The sequence below is a fragment of the Leuresthes tenuis genome, unplaced genomic scaffold, assembly GCF_036924035.1.
Source record: "Leuresthes tenuis unplaced genomic scaffold, fLeuTen1.0.hap1 SCAF_17, whole genome shotgun sequence".
Lineage (NCBI taxonomy): Eukaryota > Metazoa > Chordata > Actinopteri > Atheriniformes > Atherinopsidae > Leuresthes > Leuresthes tenuis.
The window spans coordinates 17410526-17436811 of NW_027325371.1; the positions used below are offsets into that span (position 1 = coordinate 17410526).

A 26286-nucleotide genomic window follows, 5' to 3' on the forward strand; every position below is an offset into this window, starting at 1 on the left:
AGAAGCTTGTGATTGTCAAAAATGGATATTTCAACCCAAACCATAATGTTTGCCTAAACCTTACCGAGTTGTTTCAGTACCTAAAATCATCAACCAATCATTTAATAAAAATAAAACATATATATATATATATATATATATATATATATATATATATATATATATATATATATTTATAACAGTCTCGGCACAGATGGGATACCCAGCACACCACAGGCTTATATGTGAGCTTATATGTGAGCAGTTGAGTGAGAATGTGTTGGCAAGAAATGTAGGCACAAATGCTAAGTTGTCCAACTCCATCCTTTGAAAGCGTCTTTCACCAGTTATTTGAATTTGAAGAACTGAATAGGAACTAAATGGAATACTTGCCAACATGTGCAGTATTACAGGGTTCATGAGTGCTGTGTGTGAACATGTTAGTGTGTGAGAGCGCATGTATGCAGAGGGAGTGATAAAAGACATTTCCACTCCCCTGCTTTAACCCTTTTGTACATCCATATTTCATGGACAGCAATGGGTCTCTCTCACACACACACACACCCATATACAAGCTTCTACGATATGGTGAAGTGCTGTAAGGTCAGGAACTTCACTGGATTCTACAGCAAAGAGCAATATTCGCACACAAACATTTTTCCACTGCTGCTCCCTGTTACACGTGGGCCTACAGAATATTTTTACTGAAGACATTATTAATTTTACTTAAGACATTTAAAGGAAACAAAGGGAAATACTAAGTATGTTATGCATTATAATTTTCAGAAAGAAGCAGGGAAACTGCTTTTTCAAGGCATTGGAAGTGTCACAGCTTCGATTCCACTCCTCCGCCCTGAATTGCACTTAAACTTGATGTTTTTTTTCTTGATATAAATGTGAAACTACTGAAAATACCTGTCACTGAAACGAGGACATTATTCTATCCTGCGTTTACTTTACGACCTGCTTAGTTGGATATAGCCCATTTATACAGAGTGATGAGCCCTGCCATTTTCACACATACCATTGTTCTCAGCATTCAGAAACCTGTCTGAGTTTAGTGGCTTTTTGCTTTTTCAACTGTGCCTTGACACTGTTGCTGCATTCATATCTCAATATTCCTGGGGGGAAAAAGCAAAGGAAATTTAGAATGATGGATATCAGTTGAAGAAGTAAGGGGCTGTGTTGGTTTATGGTATATGATCAGGTGTGTGTGTTTGTATGTGAATGGGAAGGTGGGTGTGTGGGTCCCTGCACTTATCTGTGAGCAGTTTGTGTGCAAGTGTGTATGCAGTGTAAGGTTGACTAACCTCTGGAAAATGTTATTATAGCTCGAATGTAATGAGTTATGACTGCTGCTCCTGAGGGAGGCACACCCCATTGACACACACACACACAAATTCGCGTGACGTCACTCGCCTTGAAGGTTTAGTGTGGACAGACATTGTAAACGGTTCTTAATTATGCCTGCAGACAAGTGGCAAAAGAGGAAGAAAACAACAGTTTTTCATTTGTCTGGAGGCTCTAACTTGGTGGCTTAAATTTAGTCCCCAGGGAGAGGCATCTAACAAGATGGATGGTTAGTTGAATGGATGGATGGTTAAAATTAACGAAAGGGGGGGATGATTAAGAAACACTAATTATTACGATGAAACTCATTTCTAAAGAAGACACATGGTTTGAAACACTGAGGAAAAGAGACAGAAATAAGTGAGATGAAACTTTAATGATTCCTTGAGGGAATATTTGGGGCATTACAGCACCGCAGTGTTGAGTGTAGGCCTGATTCAGTCCTTTCTTGACGTTTATGGTTACCCCTGCTACTTAGTTTATATAAATGTTACAAGTAAAGACAGGACACATAATTAAAATGTAATCTTTTAAAGTGCCCAACCAATACCGTTGGCCTATCGCAAAGAAATCTGCATCACTGCAAATGTTGTCCATGCACCAATACGAAAACTACGGAAAGCATTTTTTTTTTTTATTTGTTATGGCTCGTCCTCTGCTATAGACAGTTCCTTGTTAGACTAGTTAGATTAGTTGGCCGTCTAGGTGACCCCAAAAATGGCATGCCTGAAGGTCCACCCTCAGGAGCTGAACATGTGCAGCCCAAATATTTGAAGAAACTATAACAGGTTGGGAAGACAAGGAGCAGAAGGGCAACAAGGACACTCGTTCTAAGGTTAGATTAGAATTAGAATCGGCATTATCCACACCTGTGCAATGTTGTGTAGAGCGATTACATGCCCATGCATTGGAAGCATCTGCACGGCTGACCCAAAGGGTAGCGTGTATAGGACCATATGGACCTCGCAGCCTCATGAGAAGACCTTATTTGCAGCGTACTACTGAATGGATGCACGACAGAGAGTTTAGAAGTGAGTATCCTTATGTAATGCTATCTGAAAAACAAGTGGCCTTGCTTTATTAACTATAGTGAACGTGACACCACTGCTCTCAGAGGATTTCACACAGCTGAGCGTAGTGATGCGGAATCGAGCATTGTTTCCACTGCAAGTTTCTAAGTTTTTAAGAGACACCCTATTTTTTTCCACTTACAATATCACATTATATAATATATGAAGAATATACTAGGTGAATTGGCATCTGCCATGAAAATCATGTACATAAGTCCATAAAAATCAATACCCGAGCCATACTGTAGTGCAGAAGAACACTGTAGAATTTCCATAGAAGTTGGACCATACAAGTTCTGGACTGACCACAGTTTCCAGTTCAACATGTGCAGGACTACAGGAGATTCTGCAGACTCCTGCTTGCAGTAAATTCTCTAAAGTTACGTTCCCCTTTCACACACAGACTCATTTGGACATGGTCTAGACTTGATACTAGAGACTTGATCTTGGCTAGATCAAGTCTTCACAAAGTCCCATGTCTGATGTGGACATGTCTTCACATGATTCATTCATTCATTCTTTCATCTTTTTTTTTTCTTCTTTCCCTTTTATTTATGGCTGACTGGAGTCATGGACACACCATCACAACATATTTGCATATACACACCAGAAAATCCCTACTATGGTCATTTCTCCACCGGTACCTGTCCTGCTGTGTTATCTGTGTTACCTTGTCCTTGTTTTCTCCATGTTCTACCCTGATATGTGCCATGTCTTCTAAATGTTTTGCACAATGAAAAGGACATGTTCTCAGATACAGCTTTTCTGAAGAATGGATAATGGCTAAGAGCTTCAGTCTCCTTCACCATTATTGCTGTGAAGGAGATAACTAAGCAGCTGGTCAAACTTTTACAGCGCGAGCTGCATGGCTCATAGAAGTGCCCGTTGCCTCTGAGTTAATCTGTCCATCACGCTGGCTCCTGATCGAAATATCTCAACACCTCTTGAATGCATTGCCATGAAATGCCATACAGGCATTCATAATCCCCATAATTTGAAATCCGCTCATGTTGTTCATCCTGTGATATTTCCTCGAGTGTGACCATGTCATTATGATGACTAATCAAAGTCAAAGTCAGCTTTATTGTCAATTCTGTAATACATACTCAGACATATTAGGAATGGAAAAAATTATTTTCCAACAACTTTTGTGTATTTTAGCATTAGATTATGTGCACATATTTATGTCACCTTCAGCATGACTTTTAGGAATGTTGGTCATTTACACTAGGAATTATATTCTGCTTATCATTGAGGGGTATTGATTTATTTAGTTTCGCTCTCCTTAAACTGTCCACTTCGACACAAATAACTCATACTTTGAGGTCCAGCTCGTTGGCTCCCCACTTCCTGTTCAGTTTTCATTGTACATGTAATGGACCAGGCTGATGCTCTGGTGCACTGAATTGCATTGTACATCTTCATTCAGTGTGACAGCAACACAGGCAAAGTGTTAACAATGTTCGTGCAGCATCAGCTCCTGAAGACGAGCTCACACACACAACATGCATTTGCATTAGAAGAATCAGGACAGCAAACTCGGGCGCTACCCGCTAGACAAGCATTTTTTATTGTACAACCGTAACAATTTCAGATGAATTATATTTCACAGATCGCCAGGGTAGGAAATGGGGAATAGTGTAGGAAAGAATAGAAGCAGCCAGTGATGGCCCGGTTTGTAGCAAACAATAAACATATGAGAGTATAAGTGCTGCCATGTCGAGCAGAGATCTCTCTCTTTTCTTCAGAGGTTTGAATGATGGAAGAAAAGAGTGACAAACAGCAAGCCTCTCTCCTCTCCCTGTCTGTCCAGCTGATGACGAAGCATCCAGCGAAACGACTGGGCTGCGGTCCAGAGGGGGAGAGAGACATCAGAGAACACAGCTTCTTCCGCTACATGGACTGGGAGAAACTGGAGAACAAGGAGGTGCAGCCGCCTTTCAAACCCAGAGCTGTAAGTCTGATGTACAGATCACACACAGTGATGTGCAAATCACGAGTGACACGTGGGCAAAATGCTCACCCACCAGAGTACAGAGCTGGAGTATAATTCCTGTTAGTGGCTAAATTCCTGGTAAAAACTCTGCTTGGGTTCTATGCAAAGGTGACCTCTTCTCTTCTTTTACTCTTGCTTCCTCTATTCCTTCTTGTATTTCTGTCTCTATTTGACGCATCATTTCTCTGTCAATGTGATGCTTCTGTCTCTTTCCCCTCCCCTGTACGGGACAACGCATGCAGGTAAGTCGGACATGACAATGTCGATGCTGAAGAATGTGTAGCAATAAGGGCGGAGTTGATGATGCCAATGAATTTGGTTTGGCTACGCAAAAAGATTTAGGCAGTTTGTAATGTATGTTTGTGACTTCACAAAATTGTCGTTTGCAGTTGCGCTCTGCATTTTGACCCCTCACTGGGGTCAGAACGAGTTCAGACCAAGCCTCTGAGGAGGTTTATGTCCTGACAGTTTACACAAAAGTCATCAAAACAACTGCGTGTTTGTGTTTTTCTTGGCTGGACTTTTGAGCTTGGTCATACCTAGAGTCAGAGTGATGTCATCTTATATATGCACACACACACACACACACACAAAAGTATGCACGCTCATGTAGCCTTGGGCCACGTTGCTGCTTAGCAGTTTCTTCAAAGTTGAGCTGTTCATGCAGCTTTCACTGCCTGCGGGGGTTTTATATGTATGTGTGTGCGTGTGTATGCGTCCTTGATCAGTAAAGCCACAATGTGTAAGCATGCATTTGGGTATGGGTGTCTTTATAAGTGTAGAGGTCACAATAAAGACCTTGCTGTTGCAACTCTGAGGCGTTTTTATGCAGAGACCTCTTGATGTAACTGCTGGCATATGTTGTCTGATCTGTCTGCCTTTCTCTCAGTCTCCCTCGATGTCTTCTTTCCGTTTGATCTGGTCTTTCGAACACCTTTTCGTCTTTCAGGCATCTGTCCTTTCTCTTTCTGCTTCTTTCTCTTCATGTCCTCCCTTCTGGAGAATAAGAATAAGTTTACCTTTTTTATGTGCAGAGGTCGGTTTAGAATCTCCAGACGTTCCTTTGATGCTTTACGTTGGTATTTCATTAGTGGGTTTGTTTCTTTGCCTTTGAGGAGGGCCTCCATTGCTTTGTTACTAAAAACACAAACCCTTGTATTTTTGTATCACGAGTTATTTATGATGGAATTTTTTTATGCTGTCAGATGCAATTTTGCTGACAGGAAGTTAACTATTTATTATTGTCTGCTGCTGATTTTATATGCAATGGATGTCTTTGGAGAATCTGTTGAATGTACTTTTGAATGTGCAAATGACCCACAGATAAACTAAGAGAGCGATTGAATGGCTGGTTCTTCCATTCATCCAGAAAATTAAAACGCCATTTGACTAAAAAATTCATCTCCAGTTACCGCTGAGCGGCCATCTTCATTCATTTGTTGTCTCGGCTATCGATTGTCAGTCTGTCTCTCTATCATCTTCCTAAATATGTCATCCATCCGTCTGTTCACTGCTGCCTTGCATCCATCTGTCCTCTCATCTGCACATTTTATTTGTCCTCTCTGTGTTCACGGTTTTCTCGTGTGTGTCTGTTTATTTGCATGCTCTTGAGCACAGTCTCAAATCAAACCTGACCTGGAGTGCACTACAAAAGTCCTCAAAGTGGGGCGGCATTTACTGAAATCTATGCCAAATTCTTAAAGAGGCACGTGAGCCATTCTAGTGGGAATCTGGGATCTGTTTTATGGTTTAAAACATTTAGTTATCCCCAAAATGAACACACCATTATTTTTTTTTTCTTGTCAAAAGAGCATTCCACCTAAAACAAACCCAGTTAGACAGCTGGTGTTATTTATTATTTTCAATTTTACTTTTGTTGAATTGATTTCCAATCCAGATGCTTATAAACTATAATTTCCCTTTTGTGGCAAATTCTCCCCCATCTGGTTTCCCCCAAACAGGTTAAGACCGTAATTAGTTGCATCCACAATTTGACCCTGGTGCATAACTCATTTAACATATTTCCCCAAAGTCTAAACAGTCTAGCTCAATTTCATTTGGTTTTCCGAGTTACAGAGATTTAATGAGTTTACGGTTTTCCCCTGGGTGACGTTGTCAGAGAATACTCAATCCTTGTTGTGTTAATTAAAGCTCAGTGAAGTGATAGGTTTGAAAAGAAAAAAAAAATAGGAAGGAATAGCTCGGCCCAAACTCCCCATGAGGCACTTTGTCAGGAAAATAAAGTTTTCAAGTTAATAACTTGTTTGATGGAACTGGAAGGATGCACCTCTCAGGGGTATTTAAGCTATTTTTGTTTCTGCAGTGGTCAGATGGAAGAAATTAGGAACATTGAAATGGACAGTGACTTTTTGTCTCCAAATTGCTTCTCAATTAAACATATTCTGCCTCATATGAATTGTGCAATTCATAATGTTGAGTCTTTATGACGAGTTGACATCATCCACTACTTCTTCATTAGTGCTAATGAAGTCCATGACTTCCATTGGATTGTGATGCCCAAACGTCAACTTTCTCAATCGCATAAGGATTAATCTTGAAAATGAGTGAAACTTTGTGGCAAACCGCAAAACTTCAAAGGTACCGTATTACGAGATTTCGAGTTTTTCTCAGTTCTCTTTTGCATATGAACTGATTGTCTGATTTGGTCTATCACACAACGACAGGTCTCCACGGCTGCAGCATATAATTAACCTACAATTAACCCACTATTACGATAATAATTATCTCATAGCTCTGAGCCTGTTCATTACTATTTAGAATCCTAACTAATTTCAAGTCTTAATAAATCTAAATAAGCTACGGCAGAAAAAGAATAGCTTTTGTTTTTTGGGATGCTTTTGGCAGAAATGCTCTTTAAAAACAAAACTTGTGGATCCATGTATTACACTTACATGGTTGCTGGCTCAATGTAGTGCACTGCCACAGTATGTTTGAGACTTTTTATGTTTGAAACTTGAGTTGAATATGCATCAGATATTTGAAGAAGGAAAGCATACCTGAAGTGTGCTTCATTTATTCTCTCCTGCCAAGTTACAGTTTTGGCTAATGGAGAATGAAATCAAGCACACCCAAAGTACTTGCACTTGTTCTAATATTTGAAATCATTTTCAAGTGATGTCATCTCACACCGCGGTTCAACCTGCCATTCCCCTTCTTTTGTTTTCCTCTCCTCCTGCCCCCACCAACTCCATCCATTCCTTTCCATCCCCATTCCTCCCCCTTTCCCAATCCACCCCTCCCTCCTGTACTCCATCCCTCTCCCGCCCTCCTTAACAGTGCGGACGGGAGGCCGAGAACTTTGACCGTTTTTTCACACGCCACCCGCCGGTGCTGACCCCCCCTGATGAGGAAGTGATTCAGAACTTGGACCAAGACGAGTTCCAGGGATTCTCCTTTATCAACCCGGAGTTCCCAGGAAGCGTTGCCGCCACTGCCACCGAGCAGGCTTGATTTCAGCTCCTGCACGGACACATGGACACACGCCAACATACACAATCTTTTCTCCAGCATCAACCCAATGAGCTGTACAATAAACACAGATACTCAAGCATATTCACTTTATATATCCTGGGAATTACTTGTGTTGTCACAGCTATAAAAATGTGAAACCTAGCGCACAGATTTGTTGTTCACACTGTTGCAACTTGGATGATGTGTTGATCCCAATCTAAGGGAAAAAAACTGCATGTACTGTAGCACTCTGACAATATGAAGACGAAGTTGAGATAAGTGCTTCTAAAATATTTTTTCTTGCTTACAGTATATACTATCAAATTATCATTAGAGCTTAGTAAAGGTAAAAAAAAAAAAAAACGCCATATAGCACTGACTCTGTCTTAGTATTTTTTTTTTTGAGAGAGAGAGAGAGAGAGCTTATTATTCTAAACCAGTGTAGTATGTTATGCATGATACAGTGAATAATTTTGTAGGGAGACAAGAAGCGTGGAAATCTGATTTGCCACAAGCTTAGAATCTTGACTTCTTTTGCATTTTGGGTGATTTTCAGCTCGTGTTGCTTGCAGTGTGAACAAAGAGTTTGTGTTTAATGTACCGTTGACAATCCGAATGAGGATTACAAATTAATTGGAAGCTTTCAGTGTTCATAAATTAGGGAATTTAAAGAGTGTGGGGGGGGGGGTGTTGAGCCAATTAGAGCACTGTCTTTGCATTACTGAGGAGAAGATAACTGACACAACTGTTTGTGTAGACAAAAAAAAATCACAATCTAACTGCAGAATATCAAGAGTTGGTGACAGACAAAACTCACACAGATACACAACTCCAAGACTTTCTTTGTAACATAGCTTTTGCACTTCATGTTCTGACTCCCATATTTGGGTGGTAATTGTGATTGAACTTTTCTTTCACTCATCTGAGCGCATTTTAGTCCGGCCTGTAACTTAAGTGTGCTTTTTAACGAGCGTATACTAATAATGGTGTCCGTATGTTTATCCTTATCTTAGCTAGAACTGGAATGCTTTACATACATGCATGAGTTTCTATATCAAGAATATATCTCAATCTTTCTCCCAGCTGTATTTTGGTATCTTATTGAGTATCATTTTAACCAATAAGCCTAATCATGCAATCAGATTTGTGCCACAAATATGTCATTTTGTAGTACATGTGATCGCCGTCCATCGCTCGGCTCATAATGTTACAACGCTGTTGGGAAATATAGTGTCTATCAAGGGTTGAATAGTTCAGTTGAATAGTTCAGGTAGATAATATTCTTTCTTATACTCTGATCTGATTTTTGTTCTCAAGTATATAAGCAATGCAGGAGACGAGCAGTTCTGTGTGTGTTACAAAAGCATGACTCCAATACCTGTTTATTATTTTACAGCGTGTGTGTGCATGTTCACATGTATGTTTTAAATGTGTGTATGAAAATGCTCATTTGTAATTTATTTTTTTTTGGTACCTATGCGTCCACGCTGCCTTTCTCAGTACCTCGATTGGCCTTGTGTTTACATTTGCTTGTATGACGAATGTCCGCATGACTGCGCTCCTTTCATATGAGCCTCACTTACTTTACTTTGGCCTTTTAATGAGACGACCTTATCTCACAGCAGAACCTTTAAAAGTTGCAGTTTTCCAGTATGAGCTCAAAAATTGTTTCCCACTTGTTTCTCTAAATACAGAGCAAACGTATGTGATGACATAGATGCTCCATGTCTTTCTGCATGATATTGTAGACATTCGATACTGTTGATCTGGCCATAGACGCTTACAAGGAATTAGGAGGGAACGGATGGAGGTGTTAATTTTTTAGTTTGAGTTCAGCTTGCCTTTTTCCACAGTCCATTCCCTTTTCGACGCTGCTCTTCACAAAACAACACCTGAGGAACACGTTGCCATCGCAAAATCTACAACCGTGGATTGCCATAAGACATTCTGTAAATGTGGACAAAAGTACCTTTTACCATTTTATAGTGAGGCTGAGAATACATAAGAGAATACAGCATCTCGGCCGACTGAACAGGCAAAATTGTTGCGATGTGAATTGCTTACATTTCTTGTCCCGCTGTATGCTGTGTTGGATTTTACTGTGGCTGGGGCTCAGGCAAGTCCTCCATACAAACCCAGCAACAGTGAGCATGTTTACATGACAGTTGAAAAAAAGCGAATTATTGTCAAAGCCAAACTGACACACCCAGACAGTGTTGTTGGTATACACTTAACTGGACTTACATAAGTCTTGGTGCTCCACACGTGTGCCAAAGTAACTTTTTTCTTTTTGGCACGTCGTTATAAACACAGTTAAGTGTCAGTATATGATAACCCACCCAGTTTTCTGTTTCTTTTGTCAGATTATGACTGAAAATGAGCTCAATAAGGCCCCACGTAAACTCATGATTGCTTAAAGTTTCTCCAGACTGTCGTTCTGCTAAATTCCTGATTTCTATAGCCTTGGTGTCATCGGACAATTTCCCTATTCAGGTAACATAAAGACAACGTCTGTGCAGTCAATTCAGCTGTACCTGCATGTTGGATGACCTCCCACAGAGAAAGTGGCAAAAATGTCTTGAACCTTTTCGAAGCGTCAGACATACTTAACTCTATTCCACTCCCATGCATATGTACTGGAACAAGGATGGTAGGCTGGTTAAATAACACAATTGAGCTGTAATCATAGCTTGACTCAACTGTGAATGTAACTGTGCTGTGTGGCAGCTTGCCAGATGAAGCGAATAGAATGATGACACTGTACTTGAGGCCATTAAGTGTTTTATTACCATTTAGTTTATTTAGTCATATTTTGACATATATTTTACATTCCCATTGCAGAGTTTGAATATTCAAAATAAGTTAAACTAAATTGCTCTTTGACCGGGTGTACTTAGTTTCAATATTATAATTTTCTATCTGTGGCATAAAATGGTCTGGAAATTGAATTAACACCATTAATCCCAGTTTTATCTTATGATACAATACATCGTCCAAACAGAAGTACTTATCGTGACAGGACTTCTTCTCATCCAACTAGCAGCCCTGCAAGGTAAGAGATTTCTATGGCAAAAAATCTATCTTAAGCAGTGAGCAGCTATATTAAAAACCTATATATTATATTTTTTTATTATTATTTTAGGTTCAACACACTTGGCATTTTTTTAGAGGCCTCCTGTGGACACATAGATCTTTTAGTTTTCCTTACCTACTGTAGCTGTAATTCTGCCAACAGAGGTGTAGGCCAGAACTGTAAGTGATATACATGCTGAGACAGTGAGGTTATTAATAGCAAGTCTATTCAGCTCAAGCAGAGAGTAGACTCTACTTTACGCACAGTTAACATAATACTAATCTCGATACCAATTAAAATGAAATGAACACATTAACATTCTGGTTCACTGGTGTATGTCAGCAGTTAGATGAAGTCAGTTTATCTGGTACTTGGTAGTTTCCCTCTGTCTACTTGCCACATCTGTAAAATGTTTTTATTTTTAATTCCAGGGATGTTTGCTATCTCTAAAAGTTGATGAACTAAGAAAATAGTACTTATTTAGAAGGACTTTATTTCTTCTTAGGAGGTCACCTTTACATTGCACCTCTGGCTGTACTTGGGTCTCCTTCACATCAGATTCTTCTTCTTTTTTTTTGAGAACTGATTTGTAGACTTGTGGGTTTGCATAGGTTTACCACAAGCCTGCTCTAGATCAGTTCCACCATCTTTTACCCATGAAAACCTGTAGGAATAACGCAACCATGCAGCTACAGTAATTCACTTAATTGGATAAAGCTTATCTGGCACACCAGAAAAAAGTTGTTCTGTCACCATCAGTCAGGGACAGGGATGCGAACAACTTGCTCCTTGGTAATGTAACATCTTTTGACAAACTTCTGTAGCTTAACTTATGTGATGTCAGCAGTTCTTACAAAGAAATTTCACACTAATCTGAAAGCGTGGTCTTGCCAAATTAGTCAACCTTGTCATCATACAGTCTTTATGAAAGCATTCAACTCTGCATTCGTCTTCAGATGGGGAGCTTCTGAGGATAGTGATTTGCACTTGTCATGCAGCAGATTGATGCTGCCTGCAAAAATGATTGAAAGTAGTCCTGGCTTAAAACACAAGCACATATTCTCCTGTTGTGTATATATCTATGCCGACTGTCTGCAAGACGCAACAATTTTGTAGCTGACGTCTTATCTTTAAAAGTGGGTATGACTTACAACTAAATCCACTGCAGAAGACAACTACTGCCACATGATGTGGAACGAGGCCTCGGCATACATGGGCTGAGAGCTACTGAGAAATATTCGCAACATATGATGAAAAAATGTCGTTTGTTTTTATTTAAAAAATGTCCCGTACAATAAGAGGGAATTTTTACAGTGGCCAGTGACACAGATGATAGGTTAACAGAAACCTGATGTATGAAGACCATCCAACTCGCTGAGTCTTCAAAGCCACGCACTGATTTCCATGTCTTCCTACAGTAGCTTTGTCAGTGAATACTTTCACTGGAAAGAGGGCCAGTAATACACTCAAATTGGATATTTTGGATTTTGTCTTTTGAAAATATCAAGCCGTTTTAGATTAAGTCATTCATCTATTAAGGCAGGAATGAGTTTCCCTAATTAGTTTGCAAACAAGATAACATGTAAAGAACTGAGCCGAATTAATAAGAAACTGCTGATAGAGAGTTGGAGTATCAGCAAGTAAGAACCCGTTATATTTTGGGACAGATCACGATCACTCACAATGAAATCATGAAATATGGCATTGGCTTCGGCTTAGGATACTTGTTGACATTATGAATGAGTTCATTACTAACCTGTAATTACAATCTTGAAAAGGTTGGTCATGTTGGAGTCCTTTAGTCTTTTAACTGATGGGGAGTCCTGTAACAAGAGCAGTTTTACTGCCTTTTACTATTGCTTTTTTATGCCCTGACGATATAAACCTAAATCTGTGTCCATTATTTGTGTTGTTCCTCCATTGTCAATTATTCAATTATAGCCTGCTATTCTAACAGCAAAAAAAGAAAAAGACATATAATTTATACTCATACGTGAATATAATACTGTGTCAAATGTTGATACATATATACATATGATTAGACATGTGGCCGGTTTTGCAAATGAGGGGAGGAGAAAGACTGTAGGGGGGTTGGTGTTTTTGTTCCTACAATTCCTTCCTGCTGAAGGATAGAAAAACAAACTTTGCATGAAAAAAACAAGCTTTTGTTGGCCTTTTATTGGTTAGGATTTCTATACATTCAACATGTTTTCTGTATCGGTTGTGCTTCAAAAGTGAGATCCAAGCCACTGTTTTGTGCTCTGTGTTCTGAAAATACCTATGAAGGGGGAAAAAAAAGCTATTTACTGTGCTTTCCATGTGCCAAATTTCTTTCTTTTTGTGTCAATTTTTCGAAGAGGGGTATTCCTAGGAAAGCCTACATTCCTTAAATAAACCATTTAAAAGATGTGCAACGGGATTTTTATTATGCTTTGTGTTCACTGTGTGAGTTTTATTGTTGTCCAGTAAATGTTTAGTGGCTGTGGCTGCTTTCTCAATTTCCCTGCTCTGAATTAATCTCATACAAAAACATACGCCGTCGCTGTTCTTGCAGAGCAAACCAATTTAATGGGAAAAAAGGGGGGGGAACGAACAAATAGAGTGAGAAGTAAAGAATATAAGAATTAGAGTGATGAAGGGTGGCAGACAGCGGTTTCTGAGCAACTGGATAAATCTGAATCATTTTTGAAGAAGAAGCAGCAACAATGATTGACGGGTAGCAAGAGGAGAAATGGGTATTAGGAAGAGGGACAGTGGTGAGGAGAAAAGATGCAGGGAGGGGACAAGGAAGCAAGGCTCCGTGAAGCGAAGCAGGCAGCTTGCACAGGCTGTGCATATTTCATGGCTGCCACTTATCATAAGAGCCTTTCCATGATGGGAGAGCGTAGGTCTGATGACTTCAAGGAAATAACATGCAGAACGCAGCCTACATACACACAACCCTGCTGAGCCACTCAGCCGCTTCTCACCGCCTCTAAAGCTGCTCGCAATCCACTGTACAAGCTGCTGCTCTGACTGGCTGCACACTTACTTTTAATAACTGTATCTTGCACCATTTACTACCCCCTGCACATTACAGTGTTAACAAGTACGGACACAAATTAGATGCAGTGGTTGCGACTGAGCCATTGCACAAATGTAATGAGGAAACTTAATCTACAGAGCATCAGTTATTCGCAAGGAAATGCTTCTGCCGTGTTCATAGAGGCGGTGAAAGCAAGTGAGGTTCAACATCCATCAGTGTAAAGAGGGAAAAAAAAACATGCTAGTTCGGTTAACTGGTGAATAAAGCTTGTGGTTTGGTTTAGAATTTGGTAGAATTAAAAAAATATTTCACAAGAACATGTCCAACATCCAACAGAAAAATGCTAATGAAACATCTGGCTAAGATGTTTGTATTTTTACTAGCTTTAGCATGTTTTTTGGAACAAATACAGTGTGTCTGACCAGTTGGTTCAGGAAAAGTAAGGTACTCTAAACAAACCTCATTCATGTTTTCCCATCATTGCTTGAAGTTCAGCTACTTTGTCATATAGAACAACAGAATATGTAAGAATACTTTTGCACTGCACCTCCATACATCCTAAATGAGCTGAAGTCCAGGGAAGGTGGCAGCATCTCTGGTTCTGTTTCTTCTTTTCTCTGTATGGCAGGGTTTTCACCTCAATTTCTGGCTTCAGCAGCAGTGATTTTCACCGAGTCATTTCCGAGTGTTTCTGAGCTCACGCAGTGTTCTCCACAAAATATAAATGCAGTGCAGCCTGATGGCCTGAAGGACATACCCACTCAGTAGTACCAGTTTTCATTTTTTTGTCACTTATGTACAGAGATTTCTTTAGATTCTCAGAATGCTGTCATACTAGTATGTACTGCAGGTGATGAAATAACATTTTTTTCTGCCTGGGATGTTCCTCTTGTTACCCAACCATGTTGATGACCTCTTGTCAATACACATAATGTGTTGTATATTTTTAACTTTTCCAGTCTTTTGTTGCCACTGTCAATAGAGTTGGTGGCATCAAATCCAAAATTTGGATCTCAACATCAGCTCTGGATATATCACCTCTATCTAACAATTTTCGGCCCATGCAGCTAACCTGATTTATACAAGCACATTGATGCAGTAGCACTGCATGAAAGTCCATTGGATTAATCTGCAATCTTTGGAGTTATGAATGTTGTTTTTTTTAATTATTTGGTCTCCTCTGCATAAACGGAAATAATATTTTTCTTCTTCTGAAATGATAAATGATTCCCGTTTAGGTTAATGGTTTGACATTTCGGGAAATGCCACGCATGTTCTTGCTGAGAGTCAGAGAAGAAGATCAATTCCACTCTGGTATCTGTGAATTAAACATGAAGCTGGAGGCAGCAGTGGGCTTGGTTTGCATAAACACTGAAAACAATGGGAAGCAGCTCCTCCAAAGCTAATGAAACCCTCCTCGTAGCACGGATGCAGCCTATCAATTAACACATTACGTCTTTCTGTTCTCAGATCACATGTGAGTGTGACTGTCCGTTCAAAGACCGTGAAAGCCACACAATCCTACGAAGGCCGTCCGGTGACATCAGCAGAAAAAACTTTACTATGTGCCCATGAGATAATATGGTGTGGAAATGAGATATTATTGTGTGGCTTCGGGTTGGTTGTGAAAGCGAAACAACATAATTAACTCAAGGTCAAGAGTTAGTTAGTGTTCTGTGGCAGCATGACAACTAAACTTTGGACAGAACTCTGTAATGACCACAACATACAGAATCTGATTTTAGGCTTCTCAAAACACAGAGTCAGCTTTGTACCATCAGGATATTATAATGCATAAAACAATGATGCATTTGACTTCGCATAATTTAATTGGAATCTTGGATTTAATGATATCCTGTGATCTCTTGTGTTTAAACTTAGTGTCATGCTTGGTTAAAGATAATTAATTCTGCTCTTTAAAATGTGCTGTTCCACATTGAAAAAGAATCAAATTTATTCAAGCTTCATCATTGTAATTAATCATGTGGTACATGGTTGTTGCACATTTTTGGAAGTAGCCTACAATAGAGCAGATTCTGTATGTCTGGGCCTCACGTCACCTACCACGATTCAGTTATAACGATCCCACAAAACACTAAGTTTTTGTCACAACTTCATTATTTTTTATTCTCACACATTACCAATGATGATGGTGATGATGATGATGATGTCTAATATCTAATTGCCACACATTAGCATCCAGTGGCCACACAACAGAATATTTCTTGTTTTACTTTGGGATCCATGAAAACGCAGACATTGACTAAGTTGTTTCTTTATGTTGTTTGACCCCTCAAAGTCAGAAAAACACCTGACCACATTATAAAAACTGACCGGTTTGTTTCACACCCTTGTCTTAGGATTTAGCAGCCACGTAATGAAATTTTATCTACCGATGTAAACTTGTTCTCCGTAGAAAAACAACCATTATCTGGTAGCTTTAAAATTGATGGGCTGCCTGTATGGCTTAGGCCTGAACTGGATGTAACAGTTTGGCAGAGACCGCAAACTGAACTGAGGGCAGCTGATGTTTTTATTTACTGTTCTACAAACTGGCGTGCCTGCGAATGGTACTGCAAACTCTCCACTTTGACAAAAGGGTTTACAAACTGCCTAATCAATGGCTTAAAGCTTTTTTACTGAAACAATGGAAGAGCTGAATCGGTAAGATATAGGAGTGAAAGTCAATTTAAGTCAATTTCTATGTATATATTACTGTTTGTTTTAGTGTTTGTTTCAGTATTGAGGAATAATGTCTTCCTGTTGCTTTAGCCAATCTCTTGAACAGAGCAAATATCCTACACCCCTTTTTGTTAACTGTATATTAACATTGTAGTGCAGCTGTATTTTATGCAAATTTATTATAAAGTAATTCAGACCCCTCTGTAATAGTAAGTTCCAGCACATAAGCTGTATAAAGTTTGTACTGAAGTGGATGTAATAGCCAGCGTACACAGTAAGCCGCAGCACTGCTGGAGTGTGTGTGATAATTAATTCCAAATGTTGCGGCCCCCAAATTAAAGCCAGTGGCTTCAGCACAAAGCAGCCTGAGCTTATCAGCCCAAAACAGGTCAACATACGATACCGCCTTTCATTCACCCTCCTCTCCTCCTCACCTCCCCTTTCCTCAGTGCCTCGTACTCGCCCCGCATCCTCAGCTGCTCGTCTCCCGCTAATCCCCCCCTTACTGAAAGGAGATGGGTCGAGAGAGAGGAAGGGAGGCGGAGGCGAGAGAGGTAGGGAGGAAAAAAGAGGAGAGGAGAAGAGAGGGTGAGGAGGAGAGAGAAGGGAGGTGTAAAGAGGCAAAGACCGGGAGTCATGTTTCTCCATTAAAGCAACTGGCTCTGGAACACAGTGATGAGAAAACTAATTGTATGTCTTTGCCCTAATGCATTTATTCATTCTGAGCTCTCTATCTGTGCATCTACACCAAGGGCCACTGATATTTATCTCACCGCCTGTCATATACTGCGTCTTTTTTTTCTCAATGTCTCTGTGCCTCGCAGCATTAACTACAACTGAAGCGTGCTGAAATAGGACACGTTATGATCTGGCTTACATGGCTGGCAGCTGTATATTTGTGTGTGTGCATGCCTGATGAATAACTACGCTGATCATGGGTCCCTTTGCAGGCTTTTGGAAACATCAACACAAATATATACATGTCAGTATGCAGATTTGAGTGTCCAGTCGGGTGTACATGTAAATATTATGGTCCTATGTCAGAGAGATGTGAATTAGCCAGCTAGATTGGACTGAATACTCAGTGTAACCTCTAAAGAAGAAAAATGGGAAGGATCAGTCATGTGAAAAAAAGTTGGCCCTCTTTCCTTCATCTTAAGGTTTCGAATATCAGGACATGGTTTTTAAAAGAAATCCTCTGGTCCTTAGATGGTCTAAAAATCAGGTAAATATAAACTCAGGTGAATGACACCGCATGTCATTTAGTTAACAAACACTAAGCTAACGTGCAGAAGCAGTGCATGATAAATACTGCATTATATGTTTACATAGCTGGACACATAAAAAAACAGCCTGGTGTGTGCAGATGTTTCTCTGCAAGCATGTCTGATTTCATTGGTTGTTTAGTTTGGAGAATAAACGCTTTGAGGTTGGGAAGTTTTGTTTGAAAGTTTCCCAAGAGAAGGGCTGTCTCGCATAACGTTAGTTTGAGTTGATGTTTGTGTGTACATAATATTGAGTTTGAAAAACTTAGAATAAAAGACCCAACCCTCAGAGTTCTCAAAATGCCACATATTTTGTTATGTGTTCTCAGATTTTTTTTCTTTCACACTGCTTTTGCTCTTACTTCTCAGAAGCTAGCTGTGGGCTCGTGGAAGGTATCCAATCCTACCATTTTGTGAAAGGGCACAGCTGGCAAGATGGCAGAGAGCACAGCTTTCATGAGGTGGACGGATTCCTGTAACTCCAGTTCTTTGTCTATCAGCTACATAGAGCTTTGCTCTTAAACAGAAGCATGTTAAAACTAAGTTCAGCTCCACAACACTGGTGGTGAGGCCTAGGGGGGAGAAGATATAGGTCCTAAAGCTCTGGAACGGCAATAGCCAGCTTTTTTGTATTCTCTGAAACCATCGTTCAAATAGCAGCTGGTTACATGGTGGAGCAGCTGCTACCTTCTAAGGTTTGCCATTATCCTCTGGACAATATCTAGTATAACATACTAGGTGAGTTGCAAAGGGATGTTTCTGGCAGTGGAAAAGTTGCTTTGCTAACACAGTAACAAGTTTCTTTTTAGTGCCTGTAATCCTTTATTGTAACAAGTGACTTTTAAAAGTAACATAACCCCACAATGCTCCTTTACTGTTAGAGGCCAAAGCAACTCACTTTAGTAGAAACGCTGAAAGTGCTGCACTTAACTGCTCCATCTGTCCCCCTTCCATCTTTATTACGGGGGCTTCTTAAACTAAGGACTTGAGAAAGACAGCAGTTGTTTATGAGGAAACGCTTGTGTCCTTTTTGCCTCCTGTAGGGGCGATACCATAGAGGATGCTGCTTTGACTCGTATGAAGGGCGTAAACAAATAACCTATATGACCATTTCAGTTGAACCAGTTGTATTTTACACCACTGCAACAGGCAGCAACAGAATAAGTGGAAAATGTTTCTTTGGTCAGTCTTGATTGGATAAAAAAAAAAACCTTTACGTTGCATTTTCCCAGGTTGTGCCTTTAACAGCGATCCAACAGTGGTAGAATTTTAAGGTCCAACTACTACCTTCTGAGGTACATCATTGGCTCATGCAGCTATGGGACCTAACCTAACTCTCATCCGCCTCAACCTGAGCCCTCACAACACCATTTTTAAGAAAACATTTTAGACATCTTGTGGTTCACTTTAAAACTCGGACCGATATAATTAGTACCTTCGGAGGATTTGTAAACGCCACTGAAGTTTTGAATGAAGTTCGGTGGATTTTTAATGATGTTTCACTGCACGGCAGTGTGTCAGCTATAGGTTGGAGGGGTTTTCTGAAATCAAATCTAAAGTTTCAAAAGTCACTCCTTATATTTTATATGGAATGTTATGTAAGTTATACCACTTCCGTATGAGTGTTGCTGTGGCCTGGAGTGCCAGCTCCTGAGAGGAGGCACTCCTGCGGATATCATGGCCAGGGATGTGAGGTGGATCTGGGCCAGCTGTATTCCAGCGGATGAAGAAAGCATCTCTTAGGCCTTTGGGAAGTTGGCAGATTAAGGTAGGAGATGCAACATTGCCTTGCTGTTCAAAGCTCTCCTGTCCCTCTCTGTCCTCCTCGTTGTGCAGACTCTTGGCTTTTATGGATGTGGATGTTTTTGGTAAACTGCTGGTATCCCTTCATGTCTTTTAACACTAAATACTTGTGGATGTGAACATTGCCCCTTGTTAGATTTTCTCTGTGACCGCTGCTTTCTTTGTGATGTGAAGATTTATGTGGTCAGCTTTTATTCTATTTCATCCTCTCCCTCTTTTGAGCTATCTTTATTGCACCTCTGACTTTCTAATGTTTTTTTGGATATTACTGTATGTTGTAACCAGTAAGAATCTTTCATTTCTTCCTGGCAATACATTCAAACACAACTCTTCTTTTTTCAATGGAAACCAAAAAGGCTCTTAAAAATCAGTAATAAAATCATACGGCTGGTTTTATAAAGGGTAGCGGTGAAGGGCTGACATTAGCCACATTGCTTCTTGCTTAGCTGAAGTTTTCTGTCTCGTCAGTCTACAGTTACCTTTCCTCAGTGACAAAGCAAAACAGACTTATTTGACTGAAATATGCCATTTACCAATAGCAGCTTCAGCTCCTTTTGGGAAGCATCATACAAGCTTGACACACCTTTCCTTTGGAAGTTTCCACCATTTTTTTAAGGCCAAACATTTCCTGAAGCCACTCCTGTGTTGTTGGTGTTTTTTTAGGGCTGCTGTACACTTTGGGCACAGGTGGACTCAAGTCAAGTTATATTGACATCTCAAAGACCACAGGTTACAAAGTACAGAGTACGAACAAAAAGGCCCTTTATTTTATTGAAGTTTTTTTTTCTTTGTTATTGTGGCGTATTATATGTTGTTGTTGTTTGTTTTTTTTTTATAATAATAGTTGAGTCCTCTTTAGGATTTTTTTAAAACATAACAAAATATGATAAAATATCAATCAACACTTTGAGTGTCCAAAATCTCCCTATAGTGTAACCAGCGAGCATCTGTGATATATGGTACAATGAATGAATGAACAAGAGAGTGATTTAGATATCTCCTGAATAGCAGATGAAAGGTGGCGATGAGTGTTTTATTGCTCTACAGTAAATCACATCTATGTTATTACACAGTGTCGCCTCTTCGGTTTCCATGGTCTCGACGGTGGCACTTTGCCTGCAGACCAGCAGCCTTCAAACAAGGAAGTCCAGTTCTGCTTTATTAACTCAAAATCTGTCCATATAACATGCTTTTATTGGGTTTGGGATGTTTTTATTTGTGCCTTAGAGCATTGCCAAAGTGAACAAAAATTTAGGTGGACATGCTATTGTACATTGTATTGGACATGCTGCTACTGAGCTCCGTCTCCTCAGTTAATGTGGAGCTCCTAAAATGAACGTCTGAGTTTGAATGTTGTGTTCACAAACAACTATTCCTGTGGTACAACTTAAATTAACAAATTCTGAGACAGAAAGGTAAAACCGGAAATACTCAACCAATCAAAAATGTTTAGCCCTGCAACCCCCGCCACAATTTTTCAGAGTAGTCTATCTCCCTATCGGGGCCCTTTCTAGCCCCCATTTCCTGCAGTCAAAATGGATAGAGCCGAGTAAAGGCCACCTTAAAAGACTTTGGTTTCTAGAAAAGTTTCCTGCAGTAGAAATGCAGCTTTAACCTGATATCCTGGCTCTGAAACTCTCTGCTTCTCTCCACCGCTTCTCTTTGGAGAGAAGCAGAGAGTTTGGATGTGAATTCCACCTTTCTTTTTGTTTGATTTTCAGCTTCAGTTCCATGAACGTATACACAGTAGCAGGTGGGCCTTCAATAATCTATAGTTGGGAGAATATGGCACTGTTAGTAAATGTGTACGTGTGTGCGATTTAAAAGGCAACATCTCACTTTTAAGGCGTCTAAGATGTTGTGCCCTTCCCCCATTCCCTCATGTACTGCTCCATCTTGAGCAGCCTGTTCACTCCTTTCTATCCTCTATACACAACCTGAGCCAAGCTGTACAGTGACAATTTCCTGCCCCAGAGGAACGCCTTTACTACACACACAGGCATCCCTCACCTCCCACGCTAAGTCAGTTTCCTTTACTCCAGTCTCTCAAGTTGCTCTCCCTGCTCTTCCTGATTAACTCTATGTTGCTCTGCGCCTTTCTCTCATGCCTCTCTCTTTACTGACTCTTCTACTTCTCCTTCACTCCTTAACATATTTGTTGAATTTTTTTTCACAATTTGTCTTATGATGAAAAGATGTTTCCATTTGTTGCTCCTAATGCTTTCTCATCATGTTTTTGTCGCTTTATATTTACTTTGAATCATGAGGCATGAATTTCAGACCTTTCAGTTTCAGAATTTCTTACTTTAATTTTGTTTTTAGTTTACTTTTCACCCAATATTTTAAAGATTTCTGCATCATGAGTTCTTGATTAGGTTCAGGTGCTCTAAAGTAGCTATTTAGGGGTTCAGAAAGGATGATGTTTGACTTAGAATACATCACTTCACAACATGAATCCGTATTGGAGAACGGCGAGGAAATACATGATTTTACTAAATTCACCTGACACATTGAAAAACTAGAGAGGATTCTCTGTGTTGATTTGTGATGCAAATGGATCCTGCACAAAAAGAAGATGCTGCGTTTGTTCCTGTTACTTTCTGTGCAAACCCAAATAGTACAAGGAGCAAAGAAGACAAGCAAAGCCATAGTGATTTTTGTAAGTCTTGAAACTCTGACAAAAGATTTTTTTTTTTTTTTTGAGGGGGTTTTCTCCTAAAGAATCGCTCCATATCTTATCCTGTCCAAGCTGCAGCTTTTCTTTTCAGGTGGTAGTATGCCCACTGTGCTCATAGTTGAGCAGTACAAAATAAACAGTTTTTTGTGGTTTAAAGATAAAGTAAAACATGACTTTGGCTGGTGAGACCTATCTGAGAAGATTGGATTTTGAGACGATGAGTAAAGGGAAATAACAGAAGAAACTCCTGAAAAAAAGGACATCTGCTCACTTAATATGCTGAGGGTCTGTTGGCTGCATGTAGCATTCTGCATCGTCAAATAATACATTTTAATACTGTGTGAAAAATCCTTGTATAAGGTGTTTGACAGCACTGCTTTTTCTTCTCCACAATTCCTCCTGCTCTCCTCCAATAATTTCTTATCTTCCCCTCCTTCCATTCATTCCTTCCCCCTTCACAATATCTAAACTCCCCTTGCAGAAAAACCGCCGGGACACCTGTAACTTTGACAAGGAGTTCACTAAAATGGCAGTTGACTTGACACCGACAGACAAGCTTGTCATCATGAACTTGGACCAAGACGAGTTCCTCGGCTTCTCCTACACCAACCCTGAATATGTGGCTCCTGCAATTTAACACACCGCTGGACTGGACAGATGGACTGATTTGAATAGAAGGTTTCTGAACTGACATAGAGACTAACAAGAGCACTAAAATTACAGCTATGTTGTGTGTGTTCAGTGAATGTTTGCATTCCTTTTAGCTTGTTTAATACTTAAGCAAACACGAGGTACAGTAAAAAACTGCAAACCAAATCATTTGAAGTTTTCAGTCAGAAACTTTCAGGGTGTGTGAGCTTACCTTCTGTGTGCAGGGCAAAAGCAAGTGTGATATGATAGATTTATGGGGAATATTTGAAAAAAACAAAACTGACCAGTCACACTTTACTGTCAACTTTTAAAATCTGAATTTCATGCATTGTTTGTTACAACAACTGAATTTGGTTTGCTTCTATGTTTCAGGTATTAGTCTGTTCAAATCCTACAAATGGTCTCTTAAGCAATTTTAGTATTCTTAAGCACAGTGTTATGATATTTTCTCTTGTGTTATTCCACATAAATAACTCTCAATGGATAAAACAACAGTCTCTGTCACTGGACTGTGATTTTCCTGGTACTCAGTCGTCCCCTGACCATTTGTAGCCAAATGGGACTAAGAGCTTCGAAGCACAATGTCTGAGATTAGTAAGTGTTTTTACGATACAACTGGTATGTCATGATGTTACCGTTGCTGTGTAAAGTTTTATATATTTCAATGTCTTTGTAAAAAAAAATGTATAGGAGTAAAACTGTACAACTACCTGAAGATACCTGCATCCACATCTGCATTAAGTAGTATCAGCAGTGTGGAGGCCTTGGGTCACCTGGATGCTCATCACAAACAGCAAAGACTTATGTGTCTGTATTATTAGTATGTGTTTCAACAAGCCTGTATGCTGTCAAGAGTTGCACTGTGGAATCAATTACTGGGACTGAGGATCTCACACTGACCGTAACAGAAATATGTCTAATGAGCAAACTTCACTGCCTTACAAAGATTTATATCCGCCTTTCTCCTTGTTTTTTCCCCCCCTGAATTTGGCTCTTGCCTTTGTCTTTTTCCCAACCATGTCCCAAAGTTATACCTCTCTTCATTTACTCTTTAACTTTCTGTTTTCTGCTCTAATCTGTGCTCCCAACAAAGGCCTCAGTGGGAGCCTAGTGCGACGTGGTGTCACAGGGTTGGCAATGCGGCAGTCGGCAGAGGAGCTTGCATACATGCAGCACACTCAGACACAGGCACACACAGGCAACGGTGAGCTGCTTTGACAACCCCCAAATGGGTCAATTGGACAAACCGCAATAAGAGCAACATTGCTGCTGTTCTCAATTCTTTATTTTTCATCTCTTTCCATCAGTCTATTCAAGGATGTGTACATTGGAGCTGAATTTGTGTCCATACATATGTGCGTGTGCTGCCAATTGTTCTGATATACTGTATGCAAGAACATACCAGTGTGTATGCGTGTGCCTGCATGCGTTCATGTGTGTGCAAGTATGTGAAGCTCAACTGACTAAAGCCAATTATTTCAAATTCAGCTGAAATTCATGAAATCTGGCTTGTAGCTTCAAAACACATTGGACTGACCATAACATCGGTGTACTTACACACACACACACACTTGAACACACAGCCATACAGACTGATCCATGACTGAAGGTTGGAATTATTAGGTGAAGCGTAACATGGCGGACAATGACTGTGAAATGTTCACTCCTGGAGGCACACAAGACATATACTGAAGGTCCATCGCACAGGCTTAGATTCCCCCCCCCCTTCTTAAATCAGCACTAACAGTACCCTCGTGTTTACCTTACAGAAAGCACATGTCTGTACTGTACATATATGTATATACTCAAAACCCTTCCTAAGTCTTTCGCCTTTGGGAAATTTTACTCTGCAGTTGTTTGGCTTAGATGTTGTACGATGGAAAAGATGAAGAGCCAAAGTTGAGTATTGGCCTTTCTCAAGCGTACAGCTGTATGATGCTCTGCTAAAGGGTGTAGATATCGCCTGATATTAATCTTCTCCTGCTGAGAACTGCAGACCCTGGAGCACTCAACAGCACTCTGCAGCTGCCTATCTGTTTGTATGACTGAGTTAATGAATGAGTGCGTAGATGTGCATGCCTGCAACTAGAATATGTTAAGTACTGGATGATTGATTAAAGCGTACTTTTTTCTTTAACTCTAATATGAGATGTATCTTCTTTGACAAAGATAGCCTATGTGTCACCTGACTTCGGAGAAATTATTTAAGAAAGATAACATGAACCGATGCACATCCACAGTAACACATAATCATCAGCCAGTACATAGTTCTGTTTCGTGTTAAAAATCACACTTCAGGATTATAAGGAATTATACTATGCATGCATGTGATAATCTTGTTCTCGCATATCTTGTTCCATGTTATATGGATTTATTCTATATTAAGTGTTGGACTGGTGTACAATAATTACTTTATTAGATATTAATAGACATGATTTACATTGCATAGTTATGATATACTACTTAATTAATAAATATAATAAAAGGACCATGTTCTGCTTTATTTGTACATATATAAATTCCTTTCGAGTGCATAGGGGTACGAGTCTTCCATCTCCATGGTTGTGTATATTTGCAGAGAAACTGATGTGTTTAGTTATAACAAATTATATGTATGAGTGCAATAGGAAACAATCAGAATACCAATTTTAATGCTCTACCACTCAACTTCTGCAGCTGGATGGTGTTGGCCTAAAAGTCTCCTCCATCCTGTATCTTCTCCGCTCTCTTTCTTTTTAACCTTTTTCTTTGATCACGCCTTTCAATCTGTCATTTTATTTTTTGTTCTGACCTTTCTCTCTCCTTCTCTTTTCCATCACCCTCTCAGCTTCCTCATTGTCTTTCCTAATTTTCCTTTCTTTTGACCTTTATCCCTCTCAATAGGCTTTTTTTTCTTGGTTCATGCTTTTTTCCCTGATTTGTCCTCTTCTCTTCTCTTGGTTTTGATTTGACCCTTATTGTTACGCTTTGCCTTTCTGTTTTCCCTCTCCATCTGTGGCCTTGCCAACGCTACCTGATGCTAAATTTGACATTATTACTAATTTGATGGCTGCCTTTTCATTTTTCCTCTGCTTTGATTTGAGTTGGGCTTACATGTTAAACAACATTTAATGGTTTAGATTAAATTTCAGTTTTCAGAGACTGTAAAAACATTGCAAGAGAACAGTAAGAATGTGTTTTGTGAGATAGTTCACTATAAGGAAATCTGTACTGTGTAGTTTTTGACTGTAAAATAATAAATAAT

The 26286-nt window shown here is 39.7% G+C and overlaps 1 protein-coding gene across 2 annotated transcripts in view; it reads left to right on the forward strand.

The window, feature by feature from the left end:
- The window catches only part of prkcbb (protein kinase C, beta b), a 91728-nt gene extending 65461 nt beyond the window's left edge, over positions 1-26267 (forward strand). Inside the window, exons 16-17 of one of the 2 annotated variants that reach the window (XM_072368146.1) lie at positions 4213-4353; positions 22873-26267. In XM_072368146.1, the coding sequence (XP_072224247.1) occupies positions 4213-4353; positions 22873-23028 (297 nt within the window). In that variant the 3' untranslated portion in view covers positions 23029-26267. Of the gene's footprint in view, positions 1-4212; positions 4354-7692; positions 13354-22872 lie in introns of those variants that run through there. The other variant, XM_072368145.1, reaches the window with a different exon arrangement.
- Positions 26268-26286: the final 19 nt, after the last annotated feature.